Consider the following 21,966-nt stretch of genomic DNA (forward strand, 5'->3'; position numbering starts at 1 on the left):
CATCTGTGTCCACATGTGGACACTATCCACATTTATTTTTCATTTTTTTTGTAAAAAAATTTGAAGAACTTCATAGAAGGTTTGTTTGTTATTCTGTATAAATTAATTTTCAGAATGCTATATTTAAATATATTTATTTCTTTGATGAAGATCCCCTTTAAAAACTAAGTTAATATTGTCCATCAATAAATAGATAAATTAAATTCTTGATGTACTTGGATATGCTGAATCTAACCGTGTATTTAGATTTTGGATATTGGACCATAATATGTAAAAATCCAATTTCAAATTTCTCAGTTCTTTGATCACATTCATTCTGTGTCAGAAACCTATGCTGTGTCAAATATTTAATCACAATCCCAATTCAGAGCTGTATCAAGCTTGAATGCAGTGTCCATACTTGCCCCATCTGTTCAGGGTTTCAACCTCTGCGGTCGTATCAAGCTGTGCCCAGTGGAGCATTTTATTTCATTTAAAATGAGTAATAGGTCGACTACTATATCTGGTATATTGAATCATTGCATGGTATACATATGCATCTGACGATTCACCTTGTTTTCATGGTTTATTGCTGGGTCACAAATTTTTGTGATCAGATATGTTACTCAGATACTATAGGTAATAGGTTCAACTACTGTGGATTCATTATTATTCATGGGATACCAATTTTTCGTGGATTTAGTGGATAAAGGGGAACCACGAATTTAAATGTTCAACAAAGTACAAATCTTCTATAGGCTTGTATGCATACTTTGACAAAATAAAATATCCAGAAAATACAATTTTTCCTCAATTCACGAAAAATTGGTACACTCGAAAATCAGTGAATCGACAGTATATTGGATATATAAAATGATTTAAGATATACATGTATGTCCGATAAGGTTAATCTGACCATGGCTTAATTCTCTTGGTTCATTTGGTGATTATGACTTTCTCGGGTACTATTTCTTATGGCTTATTTATTTTGGGTGTAAAGAACGATTGTAAGATGTACATAAAAATGAGAATGGAAATGGGGAATATGTCAAAGAGACAACAACCCGACCAAAGAGCAGACAAAAGCCGAAGGCCACCAATGGGTCTTCAATGTATGTCTGTCTGACTGTGTTCATCTGACATTTACCTTATTTTCATGGTTTTTTTGTCAACTTTAAGTTTTCATTATTATATAAGTTTCTCATATACTATAAGTAATTGGTCAACTATGTTGAGTGCATAGAATGATTGTAAGGTGTACAGATAAGATAAGATAAGATATTTTATTGGTTTAAAATCCAAAAAATTTAAATCTTGCTTCATTAGTCATATTTAAAAAAGAGGGAACTATTTCACTAATTTTATAAAATAATTGTTCTCTAATTGTATTTAGTTTTGTACATTTTATAGTGAAATGAAATTTATCTTCTACTTCTAAATGACAAAGGGACAAATCCTTTCTTCTAAAGGAGTTTTAGTATGTCGACCTTGTTCAATTTTAAGAACACTATTACTTATGCAAATTTTGGCAAAATATCCTATTACTATTTTGTCAATGCTTAACATTAAATAGGTTTCCAATTTGTAATTTTCTTTTAAGCGATCTATAGGTTCTGAGTTTATTACCGTTCAATGATTTGTCATCACGAAAAGTATTTTCTTTCCAATAATTCAGATATCTATCTTTAAGTTTGGTATAAAGTGCGAACATTTAAGGTGTACATGTCCATCTGGCAGGGTTTATCTGACCATAAACTTATTTTCATGGATCTTTGAAAATTATTAGTTTCTTTTATACTTTTATTAAGACCTTTGTTTGTGAACTGGGCAAAGTGAATTATTGTTTTCAGGGAAACATAATATAACAACAAATGAATTACCCATGAAGCAAAATAGTTCTTTCTGAACATCTTGGAAGGGAGGATATTTAAGAATGGAGCAAGCTCTTATTCCCTATAATTGATAACAGACAGATAACTGATTTTTGTCGAGCCTGCGACTTTTGTCACAGAAAGCTCGACATAGGGATAGTGATCCGGCGAAGGCGTTAGCTAACTTCTTAAAAGCTTTATATTTTAGAAGGTAGAAGACATGGATACTTCATACTTTGTATATGGATGCCTCATGTTACGAAGTTTCCGTCAGTCACATGTCCAATGTCCTTGACCTCATTTTCATGGTTCAGTGACTACTTGAAAAAAAAGTTAAGATTTTTTGTAATGTCAAATTCTCTCTTATTATAAGTAATAGGATAACTATATTTGTTATGTGCGTACCTTGCAAGGTCCTCATGCCCGTCAGACAGTTTTCACTTGACCTAGACCTCATTTCATGGATCAGTGAACAAGGTTAAGTTTTGGTGGTCAAGTCCATATCTCAGATACTATAAGCAATAGGTCTAGTATATTCGGTGTATGGAAGGACTGTAAGGTGTACATGTCCAACTGGCAGGTGTCATCTGACCTTGACCTCATTTTCATGGTTCAGTGGTTATAGTTAAGTTTTTGTGTTTTGGTCTGTTTTTCTTATACTGTATCCAATAGGTCTACTATATTTGGTGTATGGAAATATTTTATGATCTATATGGCAGTCACACAGGTTTTATTTGACCTTGACCTCAATTTCAAGGTTCATTGTTCAGTGTTAAGTTTTTGTGTTTTGGTCTGTTTTTCTTAAACTATAAGCAATAGGTCAACTATATTTGTTGTATGGAAGAATTGTTAGCTGTACATGCCTGCCTAGCATGGTTCATCTGACCTTGACCTCATTTTCATGGTTCATTGGTCAATGTTTAGTTTACTTGGTTAATGTTAAGTTTATGTGACAGTTGTAATAAAGCTTTATATTTAGGACTATCAACATAATATCAATGATTAGTAAAGAAGGCGAGACATTTCAGCGTGTGCACTCTTGTAATAGTTCTCATTTGAAATGTATTTTGTTTGCAGATTTAAGCAACAGATCCGTGACAAAATGGATGATATCTTACCATCATTTGAAACTCTGCTGGTAAGTAAGGTTGTGCATATTCTATTTGAATAAATGTAAATAATTTAGAGTAAATATTTAGCGTGTTATTGATGATGCATTTTTACATCTTCATCTTATTATCTTCAATTTGAACTTGCAGGGCCGTAAATAATAACTGCTTTCTACATAACTGATAATTTTATTTATTATACCAAATTCACATTCTAATATAAAGTTTGGTGAAGATATTTTGAGCATTGTTAGTTTATTACCATCATGTGTGAAAGTCCTAATTTCTTTCTTATTAACTGTAAAATGTATTTTCACGTACCCGGAGAAATGATTTAGCTAGTGTTCGAACTTGGACATAGTCTTTACAAAGTCACAGTTTTCAGATTCAAGTTATATGATATATGGACTGTGGTCTTGCCCAAGTAAGAACTTTTTTATATAAAATTTTGAATGCACTTGGAACTCATTGAACTGCATATGAATATCTAAAAAGTGAAATGTGTATATTTGGAGAGACAATATCAAAGAAAACATTTTGAAAAGGATCTGTAAAGGTATAGAATGAACATAAAAAAACGTTGATAAAATACATTGTATGCACCTTGAATTTCTCGAAATTCCAGCCACAGAATTCCACGGATTCGTTTTCAAGTTCAGTAAAAATTCAATTACAGATGTCGTTATATAAAGTGACAAAAGCGTTGAAAAACAAAATAAGTGTAACGTCATGCTGCAATATCGTAATTTATCATATTTTTTCATACATCACTCAAACTTTCAAATGATTTTAAAAGATTGCAAAAACGATCTGGTGACCCCTGATATTTTCATATCATTAAACCTGTAAACCAAAAATGTTCACAGCAATAACATATAATTTAAAACAAATTATGTTGACGAAATTATGAGAAATCTCAATTCTAATCGAATAAAATGCATTTTTTTTCGTCGCTTTTTACCTCTTAATTTCTAGGTTCTCTATTAGAGACATACAATAAATACCTCTGGTTCTATTTATAAAGTTTTGAACAGATTGTATCTCTAGAATATATATGTTAATGATACATGAACCATTTGTTCAATATTCAGATGATTCGTTCAACAAGATTTAAATGCATTCCAAATTTCGTAAAAAGCAGGACATACGATACAGTTTTGATCCCATGGTGAATTTTTGACGAAAACTACTTACCTAGTCAATTCAAATATGTAATAAAAAATATACCTTCATGTGCTACTTTTAGAGATAAATGGAGTGGAAATTTTAGACCATTACTGGAAATTTCAGTTTCTTGGACCTTTCTATCCTTTGGAAAGATATACTTAACTTTTTTGCTTCAAAAGATAAACGCAAGTGGATTTTTGTAAAAGCATCTGCATGGAATATCTTCTCTACATAAGCGTGATTTGAATTTGTGTAACAATTTTTGGGAAATTATCCATTTTTATCACACTTAATTGATTTTAGTCAAAGAACGGCATCTTTTGCTATATATTTATCTAATTTAAAAAACTTTCATCGGTGAATTGTTCATAAAAATTGACACAAATAATCTTCATACATAATCAAGCCAAATGCCATTTTTAAAAGAGGGGTCCATGAACTTGTTTTCAAGTTAAATCAGTCGAAAATGCATTTTTTCCTGATAAGTCACAGTTTGATGTTGTGAAAAATAACATTTTACTTAAGCAACATCATTACCTCCCCTGTTACTGTATCGTATGCCCTTTTAAAGGGCATAAGATACAGTATGAAGATTATTTGTGCCAATTTTTATGAGCAAATCACTGATGGATTTTTTAAAAACTAGATAAATATACAGGAAAAAATGCTGTGTTTTTACTAAAGTCATGAAAATGTGATAAAAACAAATTATTTCCAAAGCATTGTTATACAAATTCAAATCATACTTTTGTAAACAAGATATTCCGAATGTTGTTACAAAAATCCCCTTGCTTTTATCTTTTGAAACAAAAAAGGATAGAAATGTCCAAGAAACAGAAATTTCAAGTAAATGTCTAAAATTTCGACCCAATTTATCTCTAAAAGTAGCACATGAAGGTATATTTTTTATTACATATTTGAATTGACTAGGTGAAAATTAGCTTGTATGCAAACTTTTGTCAAAAATTCACTGTGGAATCAAAACTGCATCGTATGCCCTTAAGGATTACTCAGGTTCCGTTTATGAATTTTTGTCAAATGTTCAGACTCCTTGGGTTTTTTCCTACGCTACAGGGTAAAATATTTTGCCCCATATCACCCATTTTTCTTTTCATAGAAGACTTCAACAGCTCATAAAAAAGTCATTACCAAAATTTAAGCAGATTCTAGATTTTTTTTCTTATGATTTGAGTCCCAAATAATGCCAATGCTAACATTAAGGTAAAAGTCTGAGTCAGCCTTTTCCTGCCATTAAAAAAAAATCAAATATCTCAAAAAGGAGTTCCATAACCTCTCAATATTTTTAGCTTAATTTGTTCCTTAACTAATGCTCTTCTGACTTATAGTATCAATTTTAAATTCCACATTTTTTTCATTTCACCTAACTACATCCTTAAGGGCATAAGATACAATTACAGGGGAGGTAATGATGCTGCTAACGTAAAATGTTATTTTTTTTGCGACGTCAAACTGTGACATATCAGGAAATGATGCATTTTTCGACTGATTTTTATTATTGTTATGGGGCACGATAGATATTCTATGGTGTCAGGGTAAGAACTCTCAAATAATATATCAATTTTTTTTTTCGAATATTTTTTTTATGGTCGGCTTGCAATAGGAGGCAACTGCCTACATGCCTCCACATAATTTACGGCCCTGACTTGTTTAGGCATAATGGAGGGGTATTTGTAAGCTCCTTGTTTTCAGTTCTTCATTGTTACCCTCTATTATTTTGAAACTATAACAGAGAGAAATTTTTAAAATGATCCACAAGGCAAGACATACAAGTTGCTGAAATTGTTGGACAACTCTTTAAATTTTGCCTTTTATCTTGAAAACTATAATAGATAGATAGAAGTTTCAATAGCAAAAAATGCAGCAGGACAAGATCTCAAACAATTCAGTGTAGATAAAATTGTCAATTGTCGCCTCATAGGAGTTAATGCCCTTAAATGACAATCTGACTCTTTCTTTGTGTTTTGGGCATAAACTATAGAAACTGGAGAGAAACTATAGGTTGCACTTCTGTAAAAATAGACAATGCAATTTCCCATAGGAACTCTCTTTACAGCTAAAACTGTGCTACTTTTACTATGAAGTTTCGAAAAAAATAGAACGGAAAGTTGATATGCACTACTATTTTATTCAAAGGTCAAAACATAGGGCTGTGCGGCATATTTTCAACATTTATATGCCCTGAACTTCTAAGAGTTTAAACTTATACTAAACTTCTGTACTACCCCTCCCTTCACTTAGCGTCTTCCTCAGAATTCAATTTCGGCTATCCATGTGTTTTTATACTGGTAACATTCCGAAGTTATGTCTATGAGATGAAACACAGAGATCATATCTGGGAACCAGTACGTAAACAAAACAAAATATCTATGAATATTATATATCTCCCCAAAAGAGGCGTGGTTTGTGAAACAGCTGTATTTACAAAGTGCAATCTATACACAGAAACAATTATCAGCAATACAAGATCAACAAAAAGGAGATTTTAATCTTTATATTCTTGTCTACATTATTACCTGTGTCGCTGAAGGCAAAAGCAGGTCTAGTAACGGCTCAACTCTGTCCATCCCTCTAAAAGACTTTGGGTAGAAAACTTTCTTCAAAGTTTTGTTGGCTTCTATGAAAGGGACTGATTTAATATTTGGTCTGCCGCTTGATAATGTTGAGTTGTAGCGAGTAAGCAATTTTTACATCCGCTGTGCAGCCACTTCCTGTTTGCGGATAGTTTAAAATTTTACAGCACTCATTGTACAAGAAAAATTTCGTCACAATTTTCTGTCTTTAAAGAAAGGGAATGCTTCAGTATACATGTAATCTCCAGTATTGTCTTGTTGGAGAATGTCCATTGTTGATGATGCACAAATATAAAAGAGGGACGAAAGATACCAGAGGGACAGTCAAACTCATAGATCGAAAACAAACTGACAACGCCATGGCCAAAAATAAAAAAGACAAACAGACAAATAATAGTACAGATGACACAACATGGAAAACTAAAGACTAAGCAACACGAACCCCACCAAAAACTGGGGGTGATCTAAGGTGCTCCGGAAGGGTAAGCAGATCCTGCTCCACATGTGGCACCCGTCGTGTTGCTTATGTTATTACAAATCCAAACTAGGTGAGGGACTCATAAAGTTTAATTTTGCATTGCATATTTCCTTTTGGCCTTTAAGGAATGCATTTAAGGAATGTTGTAAAAAATGCTAAAATTGCCATTTTTTTTACCACAGAACTCCACAATGTTACCCTAGAACTCTTGTCATATACCACAGAACACCTAAAATAATGACTAATTTGCCTGAAAGTATTTCACAAAATGCAAAAATTAATTAGTGGAAAACAGTAGATTTACAATGGTTTTACAGAATATGATATACAAAACAGAACACCATAGATATAGTTTATTTTGCCATTTGTGTCGCACAAAATAAACATATTTCAATTAGAAGTCTCAAATTTATTGAGAAATAAATGGGGAATGTGTCCATGGGACACAGATGATGCCCCGCTTGCATATTATATAAAGTTATAAAGGGACATAACTGAAGAACGGTAAAAGTGACACTACCCAAATTTGTACTTGATCTGAGTTTTGTGGTAATAGGTATTGTGTATAAGTTTCATAACATTTGGTTGAGGCAAACTTAAGTAAGAGAATGGAAATGAAAAATTCAGCAATTTTTCCATTTGTAAAGGGGCATAACTCAAGAACAGTAAAAGTGACACCACCAAACATTCAAACATGATATGTATTTTGTTGTAATAAGCATTGTTTATAAGTTTCATAACATTTGGTTGAAGCTGACTTAAGTTAGAGATAGGAAACGAAAAAATTCAGCAATTTTTCCATTTGTAAAGGGGCATAACTCTAGAACAGTTAAAGTGACACCACCAAAATTCAAAATTAATCTGTATTTTGTTGTAATAAGCATTGTGTATAAGTTTCATAACATTTGGTTGAGGCAAACTAAAGTTAGAGAACAGAAACTAAAAAATCAGCAATTTTTCCATTTGTAAAGGGGCATAACTCTAGAACAGTTAAAGTGACACCACCAAATTTCAAATTTAATCTGTGTTTTGTGGTAATATGCATTGTGTATAAGTTTCATAACATTTGTTTGAGGTAAACTAAAGTTAGAGAACAGAAACTTAAAAATCAGCAATTTTTTATGGTATGACGTTGGCGTCGTCGTCGTCGTCCGAAGACACATTGGTTTTCGCACTCTAACTTTAGTTTAAGTGAATGGATCTCTATGAAATTTTACCATAAGGTTCAATACCACAAAAGGAAGGTTGGGATTGATTTTGGGGGTTGTGGTACCAACAGTTAAGGAATTAGGGGCCAAAAAGGGGCCAAAAATAAGCATTTTTGTAACTTCCAGACATAACTTGTGTGTTAGTGTATGGTTCTCTCTGGCATTGTACCACAAGGTTCCATATCACACAGGGAATGCTGGGATTGATTTTGGGGGTAATTGCCTCAGAATATTAGGAATTAGGGGCCAAAAAAGGGGCAAAAAACAAGCATTTTTCTTATTTCATGACAATAACTTGTAAGTGTATGGATCTTTCTGAAATTGTACTACAAGGTTCCATATCACAAAGGGAAAGCTGGAATTGAGTTTGGGGGTAATTGCCCAAAACGTTTAGGAATAAGGGGCCAAAAAGGGGCCAAAAATAAGCATTTTTCTAGTTTCCAGACAATAACTTGTGTTCAAGTGTATGGATCTCTCTACTGCAAGGTACCATACCACAAAGAGAAGGCTGGGATTGAGTTTGAGGGTGATGAATCATAAGGGGGTTTAAAAAAATTTGGGGGGGGGGATTTTTTTTTTTTTCCTTTTTTTTCTTTTTTTCCTTTTTTTTTCTTTTAAAATTTTCCATTTTAAGTTGGTTATTTCTGTTTTATATTTAAAAGCAAATAATAATGATATGGTAGGAGATACACACCAAACAGGATGTGTAAATTATTATATAATAAGTATTGTGCAATAGCAAGAAATTTTCAATTGCACAGTATTGCACAATAGCAAGAAATCTTCAATTGCACAGTATTGCGCAATAGCAAGAAATCTTCAATTGCACAGTATTGTGCAATAGCAAGAAATATCCAATAGCACAATATTGCGCAATAGCAAGATATTGTCAATTGTACAGTATTGCGCAATAGCAAGAAATATTCAATTGCACAGTATTGTGCAAAAGAAGATACTTCGTATAAATTGCTTATTTCTTGACCAATTTCAATGGGGTTTTATTCTTGAATTCTTGGGGTTCTTTAATATGCTGATTCTAACCGTGTGTTAAGTTTTTGGATTTTGGGCCCCGTTTTTAAATTGGTCCACATTGAGGTCCAAAGGGTCCAAAATTAAATTTTGTTTGATTTCATCAAAAATTGAATTATTGGGGTTCTTTGATATGCCGAATCTAACCGTGTATTTAGATTCTTAATTTTTGGTTCCGTTTTCAAATTGGTCTACATTAAGGTCCAAAGGGTCCAAAATTAAACTTAGTTTGATTTTAACAAAAATTGAATTCTTAAGGTTCTTTGATATGCTGAATCTAAACAAGTATTTAGATTTTTGATTATGGGCCCAGTTTTCAAGTTGGTCTAAATCGGGGTCCAAAATTAAACTTTGTTTGATTTCAACAAAAATTGAATATATGGGGTTCTTTGATATGCTGAATCTAACCATGTATTTAGATTTTTGATTTTTGGGCCCCATTATCAACTTTGTCCACATTGAGGTCAACAGGGTCCAAAATTAAACTTTGTTTGATTTCATTAAAAATTGAATTCTTGGGGTTCTTTGATATGCTGAATCTAACCATGTATTTAGATTTTGGATATTGGACCATAATAGGTGAATGTCCAATTTAAAATTTTTAAGTTCTTAGACCACATTCATTCTGTGTCAGAAACCTATGCTGTGTCAAATATTTAATCACAATCCAAATTCAGAGCTGTATCAAGCTTGAATGTTGTGTCCATACTTGCCCAAACTGTTCAGGGTTCGACCTCTGCGGTCGTATCAAGCGATCCCTGCGGAGCATTTTAATCCATTTGTTAAGGGGCATAACTCTAGAACAGTTAAAGTGACACCACCAAAATTCAAATTTAATCTGTGTTTTGTGGTAATATGCATTGTGTATAAGTTTCATAACATTTGGTTGAGGCAAACTAAAGTTAGAGAACGGAAACTAAAAATTCAGCAATTTTCCATTTGAAAAGGGGCATTTCTCTAGAACAGTTAAAGTGACACTACCAAAATTCAAACTTGAGCTGTATTTTGTGGTAATAAGCATTGTGTATAAGTTTTATAACATTTGTTTGAAGCAAACTAAAGTTAGAGAACAGAAACGAAAAATTCAGCAATTTTTCCATTTGTAAAGGGGCATAACTCTAGAACTGTTAAAGTGACACACCAAAATTCAAACTTGATCTGTGTTTTGTGGTAATAAGCATATTGTATAAGTTTCATAACATTTGGTTGAAACAAACTAAAGTTAGAGAATGGAAACCAACTTTGGGACGTACCTACGGACAGACGGACATGGGTTAAACTTAATGCCCCCTCCAGTAGGGCAGGGGCATTAAAAGTGGACTTTTTAAAAAGAAAATCCCTTATTTTATCCAAATCTCCAGAAATATACTTCTATTAAATTGTTGTATTCTTGTACTCTAAATCACTGAAAGCTTTTCCATATGCAGTGACCTTATCATTACACCCCTCAGTATAAATTCAGCATTTGGACAGCCCAAGTGCAAAGGGAAAAACAGTGATGAAAGAAAAAATAAACAAATGTGGAAGGAATATAGTATTAACCAATTCTGAAGGAGAAATTTTGATACACCAAATCATTTAACAACTGTATCAGCATATCCTTTTCATTTTTCAATAGAATATTTTTGCAATTTCAGGTGCCAAATTAGTACCAATTATCAGCTTGTGTGCATATTGATATTGTAAAATATCAGCTGTGAGTCACAATATGAAGCTTTTTGTCGAGTGAGTGCAGCGAACAAGTTCAAAAAGGCTTCATATTGTGTCAAACAGCAGATATTTTACAATATAAATATGATGAAAATCTGAAAATCGATTTATCGGAATGTATTTGTGTATTTTTTCTGATAGAAACAAGTGTTTCTCTTTGGTCAACCAGCAATCCAGAAGATGACTTGATAAGTTCGAGTCAAAGTTATCAAGGTCAGTTCATTCATTATGACGTCAGTGATATGTCCGGGTCAAAGTTGTTTAGGCAGAGTTAATGTATTTGACTTCACAAAGCCATGATTTGCAATTTTATGAAGAGCTTAGCAGAGTTATACAGACAGTGGGAACACCGATACTGGCTCTTACCATACCTCCTCCTTTATTACCTATTTATTATGTTATATAGTTGAAGATTCTAATTTGGTTTCTGTATTTGTAATTTGTTTTATGTATTAGTAATTTGTTTCTGTATTTGGGTACTGGTATGTGAGAACTCTTTGGTTTCAGTATGTAGAGTTTAAGGGAGATGAAGTTTAATTATTTTCTGCATTTAGGGTTCTTTAGAGGAACTTATAGCAGAACAGTTGTTAAATTATCAACATCTGAAGATATATGGAGGTGGTATAGAGAATGTATATGAGTCCCAAGCTTGAATAAAATATCAAATTATATGTTAACATATCTATTCAAGTAAGTGATGAAAGTTGTCTGATATTGGATTAAGTCTGAATTAAGGAATTGTTTATTCAATATTTTTATGTTTCATTTGTGCTTCTTTTGTAGAAAGATAATTCAAGTGTTTTACATGTCCTTCCCTCCTGCATTTCAACAGTGATGAACCTATGCTATGACCCTCATATTCGACTTAAAATCTTGAACAGGAATGAGATGTGGAAAGCTAATGTAGACTTATTGGTAAGCATTGCAATTATCAAGAAACACTTATAAAGTTTATAGTGTTATTTAAAGTTCTCTTTTAGCACAAAATTGGAATATTATACTTTTGTTTTTTAGAATATCACAATATCAACAATAACTTTGCTATATATTTTCAACGATTAAGGAAATCAATTAAAATGTAGACAATCTTTTTTGGAAAGATTGGAATATATTCCAATTTTTTCCTACGGCATCAACTTAAAAACTAGGATGTTGTATTTACATACACTGAAATATAGTTTTCAATGTAGAAACCATATGTACAAAGGAACTGTGAAAAAGTTATGGGTAATATCTTTGTATGTTTGTCCTTTGTTTTGTCAGTTTACTTGCAAGTTTGACCCTTTATTGGAAAGACCTTTTGATTGTGTTCTAATTTTTTTTATTTTTGTACCATAAAACTTAAGTTTACCAAACTTGGTAGGCAGTTGCATCATATGGGCTTCGGGTGTTTCATATACCAAAGTCAGGTCTCTCTGATCTTTGACCACTATGATAGTTAAACCTTGTCTGATTTGTGTCCTGCGCATAACTTTTTTACCATAAAACATCTAGGTTGACCAAACTTGGTATGCTGATACATCAAGGGATGGGATATATCAAAGCCACTCTGATCTTGAAATTGACCTTTGACCCCTATGATAGTAACACATTGTACTGTAGCACTTAGATTGACAAAACTGTGTATGCAGAAGCATCATACTGACCTTGACATTGACCTTTAATTTCTGAATTTACAGTATACAAACCTCAGAATTTGTTCCTGGGTCAGTATAACTCTTTCAGATTGACCTATCAGTAACCATGTGTCAATCTAACACAGAGGCAATAATTATATAAAATGTATGGCTGAAAACCAAAAATCTCAAAACGTCATTGCCTCATTACAGTACTTAATTTCACAGCAGAAACTAAAATGCATGTACGGAGGTATTAGTTCCGCTATGTGGACAGCTCTAGTTATTTTTGTTTATCCTTTCACCTTTTTTCTTCTTAAATGTTGCTTTTTGTTTCGCAACATGTTTTGGTGCATTTTACAAAGCAAATCATTTACCCTGCCATATCTATTCAAAATTGGGAGGATGGCAAGGATATGAATTCTGAGCTCTGTTCGAGTAATTAAAGCCAAGTTGTGTCCAAAACAGAAATTGATTTTAAACTGTATATCAGAGTACTTTTCACAATTTAAGTTTCAACCATGAATATGGGTCCAATTAATATTTTATTTTATTTTATCTAAACATTGAACTTAAAAAGTGTCAAACTTTTTAATGCCTCCACTATAATTATTTTTAAATAGTTACTTATATGTTTATATAAGTTATGTTTATACAAATATAGTTTGATTTCCATTACACTCAGTAGTCATTATTTTAGGATTTTCCCAGGATTTTTGTTTTCTTTACTATTGAGAAGAAACAGATTTATTATCATATCTTAATCAGCTTCATGTGAGTTTATCAGGTGTTCTTAGCAGGGGTTTAACTACATCAGTTCCATTACAAATATACATGTTTTGTTAATTAGTGACCACTTGTGGCATCTGGCTTTCCTTTATCCTTTGTTTGTTTGCACATAAACTTGGGTGTAGTTTAGCTCCTTCCATTTAGGAATATCCCATTAAGTAGTTGTATATTGAAAACCAGTACATGCTGCCTTTAGTGTCCAGTTTTTATACGACCGCAAAAATTAAAAATTTTTTGGTCGTATATTGGTATGACGTTGTCGTCGTCGTCGTCGTCGTCTGGCGTCGTCCGGCGTCGTCCGAAGACACATTGGTTTTCGCACTCTAACTTTAGTTTAAGTGAATGGATCTCCATGAAATTTAACCATAAGGTTCTATACCACGAAAGGAAGGTTGGGATTGATTTTGGGGGTTATGGTACCAACAGTTAAGGAATTAGGGGCCAAAAAGGGGCCAAAAATAAGCATTTTTGTAACTTCCAGACAATAACTTGTGTGTAAGTGTATGGATCTCTCTGACATTGTACCACAAGGTTCCATATCACAAAGGGAAGGCTGTTATTGATTTTGGGGGTAATTGCCTCAAAATTTTAGGAATTAGGGGCCAAAAAAGGGGCAAAAAACAAGCATTTTTCTAGTTTCATGACAATAACTTGTGTGTAAGCGTTTGGATATTTCTGAAATTGTACTACAAGGTTCCATATCACAAAGGGAAAGCTGGAATTGAGTTTTGGGGTAATTGCCCGAAACGTTTAGGAATTGGGGGCCAAAAAGGGGCCAAAAATAAGCATTTTTCTAGTTTCCAGACAATAACTTGTGTTCAAGTGTATGGATCTCTCTGAAATTGTACTGCAAGGTACCATACCACAAAGGGAAGGCTGGGATTGAGTTTGGGGGTGATGAATCATAAGGGGGTTCAAAAATTTTAGGGGGGGGGAGGGGGGATTTTTTTTTTTTTTTTAAATTTTCCATGTTAAGTTGGTTATTTCTGATTTATATTTAAAAGCAAATAATAATGATATGGTAGGAGATACACACCAAACAGGATATGTAAATTATTATATAATAAGTATTGTGCAATAGCAAGAAATTTTCAATTGCACAGTATTGCACAATAGCAAGAAATCTTCAATTACACAGATTTGCGCAATAGCAAGAAATCTTCAATTGCACAGTATTGCGCAATAGCAAGAAATATCCAATAGCACAATATTGCGCAATAGCAAGAAATTGTCAATTGTACAGTATTGCGCAATAGCAAGAAATATTCAATTGCACAGTATTGTGCAAAAGAAGATACTTTGTATAAATTGCTTATTTCTTGATCAATTTCAATGGGGTTTTATTCTTGAATTCTTGGGGTTCTTTAATATGCTGAATCTAACCGTGTATTAAGTTTTTGGATTTTGGGCCCCGTTTTTAAATTGGTCCACATTGAGGTCCAAAGGGTCCAAAATTTAACTTTGTTTGATTTCATCAAAAATTGAATTATTGGGGTTCTTTGATATGCCGAATCTAACCGTGTATTTAGATTCTTAATTTTTGGTTCCGTTTTCAAATTGGTCTACATTAAAGGTCCAAAGGGTCCAAAATTTAACTTAGTTTGATTTTAACAAAAATTGAATTTTTAGGGTTCTTTGATATGCTGAATCTAAACATGTATTTAGATTTTTGATTATGGGCCCAGTTTTCAAGTTGGTCAAAATCGGGGTCCAAAATTAAACTTTGTTTGATTTCAACAAAAATTGAATATATGGGGTTCTTTGATATGCTGAATCTAACCATGTATTTAGATTTTTGATTTTTGGGCCCCGTTATCAACTTTGTCCACATTGAGGTCAAAAGGGTCCAAAATTATACTATGTTTGATTTCATCAAAAATTGAATTCTTGGGGTTCTTTGATATGCTGAATCTAACCATGTATTTAGATTTTGGATATTGGACCATAATAGGTGAATGTCCAATTTAAAATTTTTAAGTTCTTTTCATTCTGTGTCAGAAACCTATGCTGTGTCAAATATTTAATCACAATCCAAATTCAGAGCTGTATCAAGCTTGAATGTTGTGTCCATACTTGCCCCAACTGTTCAGGGTTCGACCTCTGCGGTCGTATCAAGCTGCGCCCTGCGGAGCATTTTATTTCAATGCATATTAAGCAGTTAAAAGAATAATTTTTGCTCAAAAAGTGGCTTAGCTAAAAACTTGCCACCCACCAACCCCAACCTTACACCTTCAATATTGCCATGACAGGGGAATCAATCTCAGCACAGTTTATATAAGATTCTAATTGATTTTTCTGTATATGTATATGTTACAAAATAGCTTAAAAATTTCATTCCAACACCATTTCATATCAGTAGATCTCAGCAAGCAGTAGTGCAAAAATTTATTTTTAAGAGCTATGTTGGATTGGTGTGATGTCAATCCAGGGGTCTATACTTTGCTACTTTTCAGTACGCACATGTACATAGGCTGCTGGTTTAGGCATGGATCAGATAAATAACCTCAGCATCTGAAGCAAGTCCATCATGTCTGGACATTTATGAAATTTTATCACTGGTTGTTTCAAGAATTTCACTCATCCCCCAAGAATTTCTGGGGATAAACTGTCAAATTTCATACAAATTCATTCCAACACCAATTCAACATCAACACTACTTGGCTTCCTCATAGCCACATACTAGCCTAGGCTTCCTCATAGCATCATTATAGGCTTCCTCATAGCCTCATAGTCTTCCTCAGACATAGCCTCATAGGCTTTCTTATAGCCTCATAGGCTTCCTGATAGCCTCATATGCTTCCTGATAGCCTCACGCATTTATTTGGAACCATAGTTCCAATTGGATTGGTGTGATGTCAAGCGAGGGGTCTTTACTTTGCTACTTTTCAGTACGCACATAGGCTCTTGGCTTAGGCATGGAGCAAGATTTTAATTTTAGCTGAGTAGATTCCCCAAGGGCCAAAATTAAGTGATGAATATAAAATAATAAAAGTAATAGTTCATTTATGATTTATGTTTCATTCAAACCTGGATACAACTGCCACTGCTACGCAATACATGTATTTACACAGAAGTTTATTTATAATAGAATAGAGCGGATTTTGAATTATTTTGATTATATTGTTGATATGAGTACTAAATGCTTAATTTTACATATCATGAGTTCAAATGGAGAGTTCTGAAGCAAATCAGGATAATTAATATGTTGCTTAAATTAATTGTCTTAAGAACTTATTATGTGTGACTTTGAGGATTTTGTACATTGGGCACATATTTCAGCAAGTTAGACTTACTCAGACAGGTTTTTAATGTCAGGTCAAAAGATTTTTGCAAGGAGGTAACTGTTTTTCTGGATGTTTACTCAGGTGTAATATACTTTTCATTATTACAAAACACACATCCACTGACCAAAGGAGAAATATGTACAGTATAAACAACAGACACTTATAAATATTAAATACAACATGACAACAAATTATGAATGGACCTTTAGTATATCTACAATCCAGAATCGGTACTGACTACTCAAACATGGAACAAATTACAGTTCAAAGTAATCAGGACCATTTCTGAGGACTTTGTATAAACAGGTGAATCTATTTACTTCTAGCTGTTCTCATCAATTTGCATCTGTCATCTGTTGTCCGTCAGCATCCGTTAACTTTTGCAAAAATCTTCTCCTCTAAAACTACTGGGCCAATTGGAACCAAACTTAGCCACAATCATCATTAGGGTATCTAGTTTAAAAAGTGTGTCTGATGACCCTGTTTGTTGACCAACATGGACAACATGGGTAAAAATAGAACATAGGGGTAAAATGCAATGTTTGGCTATTATCTTGAAAACCGTTAAAAATAGAGAAAATACAGGGCATAAATGTTCAGAATGATGAGATCTACCTACTGTCTATTGACATCAAAACTGTTATTCACCAATTTTCATACGACCACAAAAAAATTTTGCTGTCGTATATTGGTATGACGTTTGCGTCGTCGTCGTCCGAAGACACATTGGTTTTCGCACTCTAACTGTAGTTTAAGTGAATGGATCTCTATGAAATTTTACCATAAGGTTCAATACCACGAAAGGAAGGTGGGGATTGATTTTGGGGGTTATGGTACCAACAGTTAAGGAATTAGGGGCCAAAAATAATCATTTTTGTAACTTCCAGACATAACTTGTGTGTTAGTGTATGGATCTCTCTGCCATTGCACCACAAGGTTCCATATCAAAAAGGGAATGCTTGGATTGATTTTGGGGGTAATTGCCTCAAAATTTTAAGAATTAAGTGCCAAAAAAGGGGCAAAAAATCAAGCATTTTTCTAGTTTTAGGACAATAACTTGTGTGAAAGTGTATGGATCTTTCTCAAATTGTACTACAAGGTTCCATATCACAAAGGGAAAGCTGGAATTGAGTTTGGGGGTAATTGCCTCAAAATTTTAAGAATTAAGTGCCAAAAAAGGGGCAAAAAATCAAGCATTTTTCTAGTTTTAGGACAATAACTTGTGTGAAAGTGTATGGATCTTTCTCAAATTGTACTACAAGGTTCCATATCACAAAGGGAAAGCTGGAATTGAGTTTGGGGGTAATTGCTCAAAACGTTAAGGAATAAGGGGCCAAAAGGGGTCCAAAAATAACCATTTTGCTAGTTTCCAGACAATAACTTGTGTTCAAGTGTATTGATCTCTCTGAAATTATACTGCAAGGTACCATACCACAAAGGGAAGGCTGGGATTGATTTTGGGGGTAATTGCTTCAAAATTTTAGGAATTAAGGGCCAAAAAGGGGCAAAAAACAAGCATTTTTCTAGTTTCAGGACAATAACTTGTGTGTTAGTGTATGGATCTTTATGAAATTGTACTACAAGGTTCCATATCACAAAGGTAAGGCTGAGATTGAGTTTGGGGGTTATTGCCCTAAGCGTTTATGAATTTGGGGCCAAAAAACAAGCATTTTTCTAGTTTCCAGACAATAACTTGTGTTCAAGTGTATGGATCTCTCTGAAATTGTACTGCAAGATACCATACCACAAAGGGAAGGCTGGGATTGAGTTTGGGGGTGATGAATCATAAGGGGGTTAAAAAAATTTGTTGACCAACATGGACAACATGGGTAAAAATAGAACATAGGGGTAAAATGCAATGTTTGGCTATTATCTTGAAAACCGTTAAAAATAGAGAAAATACAGGGCATAAATGTTCAGAATGATGAGATCTACCTACTGTCTATTGACATCAAAACTGTTATTCACCAATTTTCATACGACCACAAAAAAATTTTGCTGTCGTATATTGGTATGACGTTTGCGTCGTCGTCGTCCGAAGACACATTGGTTTTCGCACTCTAACTGTAGTTTAAGTGAATGGATCTCTATGAAATTTTACCATAAGGTTCAATACCACGAAAGGAAGGTGGGGATTGATTTTGGGGGTTATGGTACCAACAGTTAAGGAATTAGGGGCCAAAAATAATCATTTTTGTAACTTCCAGACATAACTTGTGTGTTAGTGTATGGATCTCTCTGCCATTGCACCACAAGGTTCCATATCAAAAAGGGAATGCTTGGATTGATTTTGGGGGTAATTGCCTCAAAATTTTAAGAATTAAGTGCCAAAAAAGGGGCAAAAAATCAAGCATTTTTCTAGTTTTAGGACAATAACTTGTGTGAAAGTGTATGGATCTTTCTCAAATTGTACTACAAGGTTCCATATCACAAAGGGAAAGCTGGAATTGAGTTTGGGGGTAATTGCCTCAAAATTTTAAGAATTAAGTGCCAAAAAAGGGGCAAAAAATCAAGCATTTTTCTAGTTTTAGGACAATAACTTGTGTGAAAGTGTATGGATCTTTCTCAAATTGTACTACAAGGTTCCATATCACAAAGGGAAAGCTGGAATTGAGTTTGGGGGTAATTGCTCAAAACGTTAAGGAATAAGGGGCCAAAAGGGGTCCAAAAATAACCATTTTGCTAGTTTCCAGACAATAACTTGTGTTCAAGTGTATTGATCTCTCTGAAATTATACTGCAAGGTACCATACCACAAAGGGAAGGCTGGGATTGATTTTGGGGGTAATTGCTTCAAAATTTTAGGAATTAAGGGCCAAAAAGGGGCAAAAAACAAGCATTTTTCTAGTTTCAGGACAATAACTTGTGTGTTAGTGTATGGATCTTTATGAAATTGTACTACAAGGTTCCATATCACAAAGGTAAGGCTGAGATTGAGTTTGGGGGTTATTGCCCTAAGCGTTTATGAATTTGGGGCCAAAAAACAAGCATTTTTCTAGTTTCCAGACAATAACTTGTGTTCAAGTGTATGGATCTCTCTGAAATTGTACTGCAAGATACCATACCACAAAGGGAAGGCTGGGATTGAGTTTGGGGGTGATGAATCATAAGGGGGTTAAAAAAATTTGGGGGGGGAATTTTTTTTTCCTTTTTTTCCTTTTTTTCCTTTTTTTTTCTTTAAAATTTCCATTTTAAATTGGTTATTTCTGATTTATATATAAAAGCAAATAGTAATGATATGGTTTCAATAGGTAAATTAAAAATTTTTAAGTTCTTAAACCCCATTCATTCTGTGACTGAAACCTATGCTGTGTCAAATATTTAATCACAATCCAAATTCAGTGCTGTATCAAGCTTGAATGTTGTGTCCATACTTGGCCCAACTGTTCAGGGTTCGACCTCTGCGGTCGTATCAAGCTGCGCCCAGCGGAGTATTTTATTTTTATTTTAGACCATTATCTTGATATAATGGATAGAAAGAAACTCTAAATAACAAAAATGATCAGCAAAACAAGATCTACATATAAGTCAACATGTTTGAAATTGTAAGTCAACACCTTGTTGAAGTTATTGCCCTTTAATGATGATTTTTGTCTCGCCTTGACGGAGTCAAATAGCGAAACATAGGTATGCTGTGTCTGGCGTATGCGGCGGCGTCTTCAACCTTGTATTAGTTTGTGATTAGGTCTAGTTTGTGGTAAACCATTAGTGGTAGGTCAATGATATTTGGTATGCAGTTGTATAAGCATTGGTATATCTCATTTCCATGGAAATTATTTGGCCCCGCCCCCTCAGTCATGGTCTATTGACTTTGAAACTTTGCTTAGTTTACATGTATTAGTTTGTGATAAGGTCAGTTTATGGGGAACCACTAGTGGTAGGTCAATGATATTTGGTATGCAGTTTTATAAGCATTGGCATATCTCATTTCCATGGAAATTGTTTGGCCCTACCCCCTCAGTCATGGTCTATTGACTTTTAAACTTTGCTTAGTTTACATGTATTAGTTTGTGATTAGGTCAGTTTATGGGGAACCATTAGTGGTAGGTCAATGATATTTGGTATGCAGTTGTATAAGCATTGACATACCGTAAAGCGGGTTATTTTCGCAGGTGTAAAATTTCGCGATTTAGGGGCAACAAAGTATACAAAAAATTTTGGCGGTTTTTATTTTGGTGGATTCTTAAATCCCAATTAAATATTTTGGTGGATACTGAAATTGTTGCAGTTAAAAAGTTGTAAAACTTCTCAAACAAGTGTCTATTGTTATGGTTAATTGATTTTTTTTACCTGAATGACCTCTTATTTATTGATTAGATTCTGATATTTGTTACAAGTATTCAAACGTCTTGTAAATTTTACATTGATTAGTAACGAAATAGACAGGACCTTTGATGTACTTACTAATTAGGTTACAAAATTATAATGAGTGTTTACAACTCTTATATAGTTTGACACTAATTAATAAGAGTAATTAATTACCTGATAAGAGTACCTTACACTCTTATTCTAATTGACACTTATTAATAAGGGTATACACACCTGACAGTCATTTTATAAATGTATGTACAATGCCCTTTGGCATTTATCTTGCTAAAACTAACATATACCGTTATTGACCTGCCGACAGGTAAAAATAGATTGTTTATAAAATTCTTTTACCATGCTAACTTCGAAACTACCCAACGTATGCATAAATTTTCGCGGAATTTATTTTCCTGATTTTAGTGTATCCGCCAAAATAAGCGAAAATAAACACCCCGCAAAAATAACCCGCTATACGGTATCTCATTTCCATGGTGATTGTTTGGCCCCACCCCTTCAGTCATGGTCTGTTGACTTGGAAACTGTTGATTAGTTTGTGATTAGGTTAGTTTAAGGGGAACAGTCAGTGGTAGATCAATGATGATTGGTATGCAGTTGTATAAGCATTAGCTTATCTCATTTCCATGGAGAATATTTGGTCCTTTACCCTCAGTCATGGTCTATTGACTTTGAAACTTTTGCTTAGTTTACATGTACTAGTTTGTGATTAGATCAGTTTAAGATGAACCACTAATGTTAAGTCAGTGATATTTGGTGTGCAAATGTATTGGCATTTGCTTTCATTTTCTTGGAGATTATATAACCCCACCC

The 21,966-nt window shown here is 33.6% G+C and overlaps 1 protein-coding gene across 1 annotated transcript in view; it reads left to right on the top strand.

Annotated features, from left to right (window-relative positions):
* The window catches only part of LOC127701145 (tetratricopeptide repeat protein 12-like), a 157,676-nt gene that overhangs the window by 94,675 nt on the left and 41,035 nt on the right, over positions 1-21,966 (top strand). The window contains exons 12-13 of the mRNA XM_052204956.1: positions 2,928-2,988; positions 11,926-12,057. Of these exons, the coding sequence (XP_052060916.1) occupies positions 2,928-2,988; positions 11,926-12,057 (193 nt within the window). The remainder of the gene's footprint in view (positions 1-2,927; positions 2,989-11,925; positions 12,058-21,966) is intronic.

This window comes from Mytilus californianus, unplaced genomic scaffold (assembly GCF_021869535.1).
Source record: "Mytilus californianus isolate M0D057914Y unplaced genomic scaffold, xbMytCali1.0.p SCAF_5, whole genome shotgun sequence".
In the NCBI taxonomy this organism is placed as follows: Eukaryota; Metazoa; Mollusca; class Bivalvia; order Mytilida; family Mytilidae; genus Mytilus; species Mytilus californianus.